General features: G+C 35.5%; 1 protein-coding gene across 1 annotated transcript; it reads left to right on the forward strand.

The window, feature by feature from the left end:
• The first annotated feature begins 607 nt into the window (after positions 1-607).
• On the forward strand, positions 608-2848 carry LOC110749086 (AMP-dependent synthetase and ligase family protein). Its single transcript, XM_021949109.2, has one exon. It carries the CDS (start codon positions 976-978, stop codon positions 2692-2694), a length of 1719 nt encoding a protein of 572 aa, XP_021804801.2. The 5' UTR covers positions 608-975; the 3' UTR covers positions 2695-2848.
• Positions 2849-10310: the final 7462 nt, after the last annotated feature.

A 10310-nucleotide genomic window follows, 5' to 3' on the forward strand; every position in this document is an offset into this window, starting at 1 on the left:
GGATCGTTACAAAATTGGCACGAGCAAGTCATAAAAAGGACGTGAACTAACCCTTGATTTAGTGATATTCTCGTTCTAATGTTGAAAGGTGTCTCATATATGAACCGTTTATCACAAAAGCTAAACAAAAAAATCGAAAGACACAATATAATGCGGGGAGCTTCCTTAGTAGGGATTAGTTAATGAGTTCTAATCTCGTTCATCTATTAGATATGTTTTCTAATGGGTGAAGTAATTTTAGATATATACCATACATCAATTGAGATTAAAAGTCCTTTTATTTTTTTGTCTGAACCACGAGGTGGTCGTGGATGGGCCCCAACTATGGATGGCACCTTTAAGCCTTAACCACAACCCAGACTAATCCCCGCTCACACCGGGTCGGCCCGTAAGGGGTAAAGTACTGGTCAAAGTGGTGACTCCATACGTGAGTATGGATCGAACCTCTGACCTCTCTTAAGGAATGAGAGTGCCGAACCACTCACACCAACCACATTGGTTAGATTAAAAGTCCTTTCAATATTGAAGGGTTTTGTGTTGTTTTAATCATGATAGATATGAGTATTGACTTCCAATCGGGTATGCATGCAGGAGGCGTGTTGTTTTGATGATTGAAGATGCACATAAATCTCATGCGGTTTCATATATTTATAAATGAAGTTGCCCTACAAGAAATGTACATCAAGCAATTTTTCATCCCCAGAACGAATGGCCTTCCTTTCCGAGGAAGCAATGAACCATCTACTAAAATACACCAAGTACCAAACCGACTTTGTTTGCCAATAATCTATAATAACAATAAGAAGATTTATGCGGAGAGAATATAGCACTTCTGATCTCTTGCTCACTCACTATTGACCATTGAAATTTGTGGCCACCAAGTGTTTGATCAAATGAGCGTTAGACTCCCATGGGATACAAAACAACAGAAACCTACCTGATACAATCTTTTATAGTACTCTCTAGCTAGCTACAATGGCCACACCCTCAAACACCAACTTCAACTCCCATATCTCAGGAAAACAAAGCATTCAGAACCAGAAAGCTTTACCTGCAGAACAGTCTCCTCGGTGGTTTTCACCAGAAACGGGGATTTACCAAAGCAAACACCTTTCCATTGACCTCCCATCAGACCCTTTTCTTGATGTTGTCTCCTTCATTTTCTCATACCAGCATGATGGGGTTTCCTCAGCTCTCATTGGTTCCTCCTGTGGGTCTGCAATTTCTTACTCACAGCTCTACTCTTCTGTCAAGTCCATGGCCTCTGGTCTCCAGCAAATGGGCATCTCACAAGGTGATGTTATTTTGCTTCTTTTGCCAAATTCCATTTACTATCCCATTGCTTTCTTGGGTGTTTTGTACCTTGGTGCTATTGTCACAACCATGAATCCCCTCAGCAGTGTAGCAGAAATCAAGAAACAGATTGCTGATACCAAAGCATGTCATGCTTTTACTGGACCTGAGAATGCTGATAAATTACAAGCATTGGGCATTCCTGCAATTCTGGTACCAGAAAATGCAATTTCAGGTTTGAAGGAGGACATTTTTTCAGTTTTTTATAAGCTTATTTGTAGTAGGTTTGATTTGGCTCCAAGGCCAGTGATTAAGCAGCAAGACACTGCTGCAATAATGTTTTCGTCCGGGACTACTGGTGTGAGCAAAGGTGTTATGCTAACACACAGGAATTTCATAGCTACAGTTGCCCATTTTGTGCGTTTTGAGGCTTCACAGTATGAGGGTTCAAGCTTGGATAATGTGTATTTAGCTGTTCTGCCATTGTTTCATATATACGGGTTGTCACTTTTCGTGATGGGGTTGTTGTCTTTAGGATCTAGAGTTGTTGTGATGAAGAGATTTGATGTCAATGAGGTGATCAGGGCAATTGATAGGTATAAAGTTACACACTTCCCAGTTGTTCCACCAATATTGACAGCATTGACAACAAGAGCCAAGGATGGCTTGGCCCCTCATAGCCTCAAGAGTTTAAAGCAGGTTTCTTGCGGTGCAGCTCTGTTGAGCATGAAAACCATAGAGGACTTTGTTCAAACCTTTCCTCACATTGATCTCATTCAGGGCTACGGCATGACTGAGACCACCGCGGTAGGAACTCGCGGTTTCAACACCGAAAAGCTTAGGAAACCCTCTTCAATAGGGCTTTTAGCTCCAAACATGCAAGCTAAAGTGGTGGACTGGAACACTGGATCCCCTCTGCCTCCAACAAGTACCGGTGAGCTATGGCTACACGGACCGGGGATTATGAAGGGCTACTTGAACAATGCCAAGGCAACATTGTCAACAATTGATGAAGAGGGCTGGCTACACACTGGAGACATTGTGTTTTTTGATGAAGATGGATACTTACATCTACAAGACCGCTTGAAAGATGCGATCAAATACAAGGGCTTTCAGATTGCTCCTGCAGATTTAGAATGTGTGCTGATCAACCATCCCGAGATACTTGATGTTGCTGTGGCAGGTGCTATGGATGAAGAAAGTGGAGAGGTGCCTGTGGCTTTTGTGGTGAGGAAGCACAGAAGTGAACTAAACCATGAAGCTGTCATGGATTTTGTGGCTGCACAGGTTGCTCCATACAAGAAGGTCAGGAAGGTGGTGTTTGTAGATTCAATTCCAAAGTCTCTAGCTGGGAAGATCCTAAGAAAGGAGCTTAGGAAGTTTTTGAATTCTAGACTCTAGGACAAGTTTAGATTGTCTTCTGGTTTTTGGACTGGGGTTTTATGTGTCATATCCCAAATTTATGTACTCATTTATCGAATTTTGATAAAAAAAAACTTTTGAAAAAATATATATAATAATTTGACACTCTCCTCCTCCCTTTCCACAGGGGGGCAAGGGGAGGCAAAGACAGATACTATTTACCTGAATAAGGGCAGCCCTTGTAAAAAGCAAGGTGTGTTTCCACCCATTGCCATGCAAAAGGGCAAATACTATTCACTTTTTTATTTTATTTTTATTATAACCTAAACAATTAATTTGGAGAAAATTTTCGGATAAGATTTTGGGTTCCTACGTGTCAATATTTATTATAAAATTCATATTCGGATAGGATTTTAGGTTGTCATGTGTCATTTTTTATTATATAAAATTCTCATCTCATATTTCGGATAAATTTTTTAATAAGATTTTCCGATAAAATTTTCGGATAAAATTTTCGGTTGTCACGTGTCCATATTTATTATAAAATTCACATCTCAAATTTCAAATAAAATTTTTATATAAGATTTTCGGTTGCCACATGTCCATATTTATTATAAAATTCACATATCACTCATCATACAATTGAATACCTACTCACTCATCATACAATTGAAATACTTCTGGTCCTCACAATCCGACACAATCGAGTACAAGGATGACTCAATCATTGGCAGAGGCGGTTCCACCGGATCACGATGTGGGGGGGTATTTTCCTTTGGAGGATGTAATAGTGCCAATATTTCCAACATGGAATGCACCAAGGGAACCGACTGCGGCATTGTTCACTTGAGGAGCCATGTGTAATGTTTTTTTTTTTTTTTTTTGGGCCTTGAATAATCTATTAAAAAAATTAAATTGGAAATGCAAGAAAATATTTTTTTAAATGACATTAAATTGAATAAAACGACAATTAATTTTTTACCTAATTGCCAAGATTTTGACCTCTTCGATCGTTTGTCCACGACCCTCTGGCTTCAATGGAAGATGCCATAAGATGTTGAATAAAAATGAAAATTGAAAGCGAAGAAAATTGTGTAGAAAGTGAAAAATAATAGAAGGAGAAGAAAATGTATAAGGATTTGGTATTGAAAGTGAACAACATTTGTAGGTAATTTTTTATAAAAAAAATTCAAATTTTTTATTTCAAATTTCTTTAGCCAAAAAAAAAAACGGATAGTCATTGGATTTGAGGAAAAAAACGATCGGAGCGACCAGAACGCGCCACGTGGCATGTTACCGTTGGCATAAAGCAAGGCTGACGCTGGAGTCAGAGCACGTAAATTCAAATTTTTTTTAACGACACACGTGCCAACTGTAAAAAAAAATTAAAACCCGAGCGCTGACGTCAGGATGGCATCAGCCATGACGTTAGCTGCCTTCGAGCTCGAGCTCGGGCTAGTTTTGCCTGTGGACTGGCTCGATTACATGGGACCTGCAGTTTGCCCGGGCTAGCTTGGCCCGCTAGAAGCTCTCACCTGGGCTTGGGCCTTGTCCTACCCTGGATGGGGGCAACCACTGGAAAGGCGTGGTAGAGCTCCCTTCTAGACACAATGATCTTCTCTCATAAAAATATATATATTTTTTAAAATTAGTCAACGCAATGAGCCAACTCCCTTATATTGAAATTCGATTCTCCCTCGATGTATATTAGATTAATTTAGAATAATTTAAACTATCGTTTGATCAAACAATTTTTCTATTTATTAAACAATTAAGTTGAACTTGAAATTTTCTTTAATAAAGTAGAGACTGAGTATTACTAAACGAATGTTCATTCACCCAGAAACTTTTAGCAAACATGTAAAGTATTACGCTCATTTAGAAAAGAAAAAAAGAAAAGAGTTCAATATCACCAGTCCCAAAAGCCTATCTCCCACCTATCTTTCACTAGAATATTTAATTGCAATCATGAACTTACTTGAAAGAATGAATGAATTTAGGAAAAAGTCAATAACTTTTTTTTAACAAGATGGAAAGAAAAATGTGGTTGGGTGATGCCCACCGAAAGCAATCGAAAGGCTTCATGTTGAAAAGGAAAACCAATGTGAAAATTAGAAAATGTGAGCTGGCCCTTGAAACGTCTAAACCAATGTGAGCAATATAAAAATAAGTAAAAGCGAAAAAAACCAAACCAACGTGTTATTTTAGTTCAAATCTCTTGTCAAATGGTTGAGAAAATTATGCATAAGAACAACCAATGGTTGAGAAAAAAATAATAAAGCTGAGGAGAGACAGAGTTTTGACTAGTAGTGATGACATTGTTGATATCGCCTTTTGTTGCAATGACTAAAATAACTAAACTCAAAACATGTGCTGCTATTTGTACTGCATTTAATGAACATATTGTTGACGATCGTTTTAATACAAGTAGGTCTCATATACATTGTTGATGCATAAATTAAAATAAAAGAAAAATGTTATTCAAAAAATACAATATGTAGCTCTGAACGATTCTTGGGATGAGTCGCGTACTAAGTTACTCTCTTTAAGACGTTACACGGCAAATAGTTCAGAAAATGCCATTATGTCCTCAAGATAAAACAATTCCAAAATCTCTTATGTCTAGATTCTTATTTTCACCGAGAAAGGACCTAAATACAAACATCTTTCTGACTATGTTGCTCAAAAATCTCAGTCACAAAGTAAAAAAAAAAGAGAATTTCATAGGGATGAAAAGGAAGAAGGCTGTGGCTTTTTTGTAAGTCATCTTTTGCAGACTATAGATATATCTATACATAATATTCAATAAAATAGTCGTTGGAGACTTTAAAACCAATAAGTCGTTCAGAAAATTAGCCACTATAATGATAATTTAACTCCCATTAATAAAGGTAATTTAATGTAATTATTAAATAATTTATTTTAAAATAAACACCAATTTCGAGAGATGATCAATAAGGTAGTTAATTAATATGATACAAATGGCATTATTGAAACTTTAAAATACCACATAATCATTACACCATATATTGAAACAGTCTCGTTCTCCTGGTTCACAGGGATCAAGGAGTTTCTTGGGCAACTATCATTGGATTAAATCCAACGGTGCATAAGAGTTTAAAAAATAAACTGACTTCATAGTTTTTAGGAAAATTTGTATAAATACCACATGAACTTTTAGGCATGTGCATGATTATCACCTGTATTATTAATTTTTACTATTAACCACCTAAACTATGTAAAATGTTGTAATTTACCACTTACGCCTAACTCCATTAAAATTTTCGTTAAGTTAAGTCACATACTACACATATGTTATTTGCTGAATGATAATTTTGTCAATTCGATATAAGTAACAAAATTAGAATAAGAAAAACTTTTCTCCCCTACTGCACAGCAGAGCAGCCTCCTCCCCCACCCAAAACCCATCGCATCACATCCCTCCTCCCACCCTCTCACCCTTTGCATAAAAACTCCACCATTTGCTATTTAAAAAGGTTTTTAGTTATAAATTGAATTGAGTTAACGGAAACTTTAACGGAGAACATATGTGGTAAATTTCGACACTTTACAAAGTTTGGTGGTTAATAACAAAAATTAAAAGTTTATGTGGTAATGTCACACATGCCCAAAAATTCAGGTGGTATTCAAGCTAATTTACCTAGTTTTTAATGTCGATTTTTTTGGGGAAATAATTTTGAGAGTAATTTTTCAAAAAGAAAACTAAAGGACTTTAGCATCAAAACGCCACCCAAGTTGATGGAATTTTTCTCTATCAATTCTCTTATCGAAGGGTTTAGTCTCTTTCTTCTCTCTTCTTAAACCTTAATAATTTTTCTCCATTTAGAACCCTTTGAAAATTACGTCTCTAATATGTATTTTGGCATCCTTATTAATTTTTGCATTTAAACTTTTCCCTTCTTGATCTTTCGAATTGAATTCCCCCATCTGGGTTTGCGCCATTGCTATAGAAGAAAAGGAAATTTGAAAGCATATGCAAATGTGCTGCTCTCTGAAAACTGGGCCAATGGTAAAGAAAATTGTTAGAGAAAACAAAGGGCATATAGAAGAGTCTGAAATTTGGAAGGGATGAACTGGAATTTAGAAAGAAACGGGTGATTGCGTGATAAAAATGCAAATTTCCTGTTTGAAAAATGCTTTCTTTAAAGATTTTTTACCCAAAAAATTGACATTAAAAGCTATAAACTGAGTTTATTGTTTAGGCTCCTATCCACCGTTGGATTTAATCCAATGGGAGTTGACCAAGAAATTCCTTGATCCCAGAACGGGATAGATTTAAAGAGAATGAGAAAACGGCATCATGAATGGTTCTGCTGTTGTTTTTACTTGCAATTTCTGTAAACTTAAAATTCACAATCACTACATCATACATCTAAAAGATATTGTAAAAGTTGTAATTGTATTGGTAGTTTTTGGCGTTGCGGTCTATGTTTGATTTGTTCAGGATTGCGACTTTCATGTCAAAATTTGTTTGGCTTTATGTGGCGGTTCCAGGATCTGAAAATCGGATGGGCAAAATTTATCTACTAAATTTGACAATACAAGTTAATTTGATTAATAAACATAAAAAATACACATAGAGAGGAACTAAAAATGGATGAGAGAATCATACCAAAGATTCATGTTGGATAAGTGGTTAATTAATCAAGACATATATGCACATCCATCGTTTACATATCATATTTTCCTTTCTTTTTTTTCTCTCTTTTGTTCTTTTGGTTCTCATTTGCTGTTATGTATTATTTTTCTTGAATTTATTTGTTCTTTCAAAAAATTATATGACCATCAAATCATTTGTATTGAAAAAATAAATCTCAAGAACAAAGAAAAAAATTCAATTAGAAGTCGTAGTAATGCACAAAGAGTAACCATATAGAAGAGGAAATCATAAGAAGACTATTGTATTTTATCTTCACAAGCAATAGTATTTTGTTTTAAAGTTTTTATGTAAAGATTTTTCAAGCATGAGGAAAAGAACATATCCTCAAAGGGTAAAAAAGAAATGATGACACAAACACATGTTGGAAAACAATACATGATGAGGGTAAAAATGTCAACTAAAAGATTGAGTAGCTATAGTATTTAATGAGGGTTGGATTTTAAACTTTCCCACCATTAAAAAAGAAGAAGCAATTTTTATACTATTTTATTGTCTTAGGAGAAATTCTGTCTGTCCAACCAAAAGTAGAAAAGGAGAAGTGGTGAGCTGGGACTCGGGTGGGCAGTGCATGAGTGTAGGTTACCATATGTAGCTATTTGTTTATTTGGAAAAATTTGGGGTGGGCTTCACGGAATGAATTTGATGGGAAATCATTTCCCATGTCATTTCTCAAGGGATGAGAAATGGTGTTGGTAATGCCGGGAAAGTGACCCGGAAATATCACTTTATTTCCTTTCCCATGTTTGTTTTGAGTAGGAATGGAAAACAAATTTTGTTTAGTTTTCCAATTGTATCCCTATTAAAATAATAAAAAAATACCAATAATTGTTGGATAAAAACTGTAATTATGAATTGTTAGTAAGGACAAATTAGTCAAAAAAAAAGTTAGTCTTACTTTCCCATGGGAAGGGAAAGTGAAACTCAAGTAGGAAGGAAGGATTCACTTTCCCTCCTACTTTCTCATGTGCTAGGCAACGCTTTCCCATGCCTGACTTACCAGACACGGGAAAGCAATTGGTTTCCCATGAACCAAACGCAGCCTTAGTGGAGATATACCTTGTGGTTATCTGGATTAACCGTACGTGGTTAATGTGGTTCCACATTTGTATTAACCCTTTTTAGGTAGTTTATGCACTTGTGGCTTATTGTCTTGGTGCCTAAGTTATGAATACAATTATCGCTTACTGTTACAAAAAAAAAATTGTAAACCAAACAAAAGAAAGGAAAAAGAAACACATCTAAAAAGGATGAGATAGCGGTAAAAGAGAACATACATCCATAAGGGTTTGGGAACATGCCAATGTCACGATTGGTTCTCCTGCTTTCACACAAGATCTCCAAAATGCCCTATGGCATAACTTAAACACCAAGCTTCAAAATTTTGTTCTATGCATGCAATCGCATTTAATATCTGAGCTGCTCTGGATTGCTTGGGACCATAGAACCAACGACATGCTACTTAGTATTGCTATTAATGTCATGTTGACAGACCAACAACAACTCATTGAGTTTTGTTTCTGGATGTGCTCCAATCTCCCGTGACCACATGGCAACGCTCAATACGTGCCAGCTATTGACACATCCAACTTATCACTGCCATTTAAATATAAAGAATATCTCGTTAATAAAGTCTAGCTCGGTGGAAAAAAGCCTTAACTTGTAGACCAGTAGTTTAACGTTCGAATTCCTATAACACCTTAATAGTTTGTGTGAAAACCCCCTCTCTACGAGACAACCCTGACTTTTATGTGGCTTGAGACTAAAAATTAAAATGAGCCCATTTAGCTTTGTATACAATCATAGTTTAATTATAAATAAAATAAAATATTTCTGCACATATATTTTCTTTTTGACTTAAATATAGTAATTCTAGTAAACTAAAATTAAAAAAAACAACATGAGTCATAAAACATTTATAACAAAAAAAAAACATCACAACAGAAGAATTAACCGCTCTTTTTTTGAAGGAAATATTGGATTAATTGGATGTTTGTTGTTCAAAGAAATAACATTCAATTGTTAAATGCAGCCCCTTGTAATTGCTAATGAACTTGAAGTGATTTTTATTTGGACCCTTGTGTCATTTGACTCAAAAATTCACTTGTAACATGGCCTTGAATAATAATATATACAATATAGGAGCAGCTACTTAAAACGGCATGCATACAGCATCCATGTATATGATTTAAATTAAATCATTTAATGATTACTGAGTTCGTACCCCAAAAATAAATGATCAATGAGTGGTGGCTGGATAAAGGTTTTGGGTTGAGCATAGGTAAAACCATGGTTTTAAAAACCGGACTGCGAACTGATCACCATCTGTTACAACTTGCATATACAAAAATGGGCGCCCTTGGTATGGAGAAAAACTTTTATATCACGGGAATAATACTGTTTTGCTATCTTCAATTAATCACATTCTACACACGTGATAAGGATTTCACATAACAGAGCATAATTGGATTGGGATAATAAAACAGCTGATTTCCTCGTGACATATAAGTCCTTCCTCATGGTCTGAGACCCAGAGCGGTCCCCTTCGATGCCCAGACATAAGACCATAGTACAACAAAATCCACTACAATTAAGTATTAGCCCACTTATCTTTTAGAATTCAGCCTATCCTAGCCACCCAAATCAGATTTTATTTTCTTCTACCCATTGAAATCCTATCATATTTTCTATATATAAAAAAATATAATCCAACCATATAATACTAATTAGCCCACTCCTAGAAAAATTCTTGGATCCGTCATTGCTTAAGACCGATAATGTTTATAATTTAGACTATCACTTGTATTAGAATATATATACAAAAATAAACAAAAATTGTATAGTGAGTTTTTTTTTTTTTTTGCGATTATATTTTAAAGTCGGTGGATATGATTTGGCGATTATATCTGTAGGATCGGTGGCTTTAAATTAGAAGAGAAAAAGAAAAGAAATTTAGTGGCTATGATATTCCAAAATC

The sequence above is a fragment of the Prunus avium genome, chromosome 7 (assembly GCF_965620075.1).
Source record: "Prunus avium chromosome 7, drPruAviu1.hap1.1, whole genome shotgun sequence".
NCBI lineage: Eukaryota > Viridiplantae > Streptophyta > Magnoliopsida > Rosales > Rosaceae > Prunus > Prunus avium.

Coding starts and splice junctions, on each gene's coding strand:
- LOC110749086 (XM_021949109.2), top strand. CDS start 976: ATGGCCACACCCTCAAACACCAACTTCAACTCCCATATCTCAGGAAAA.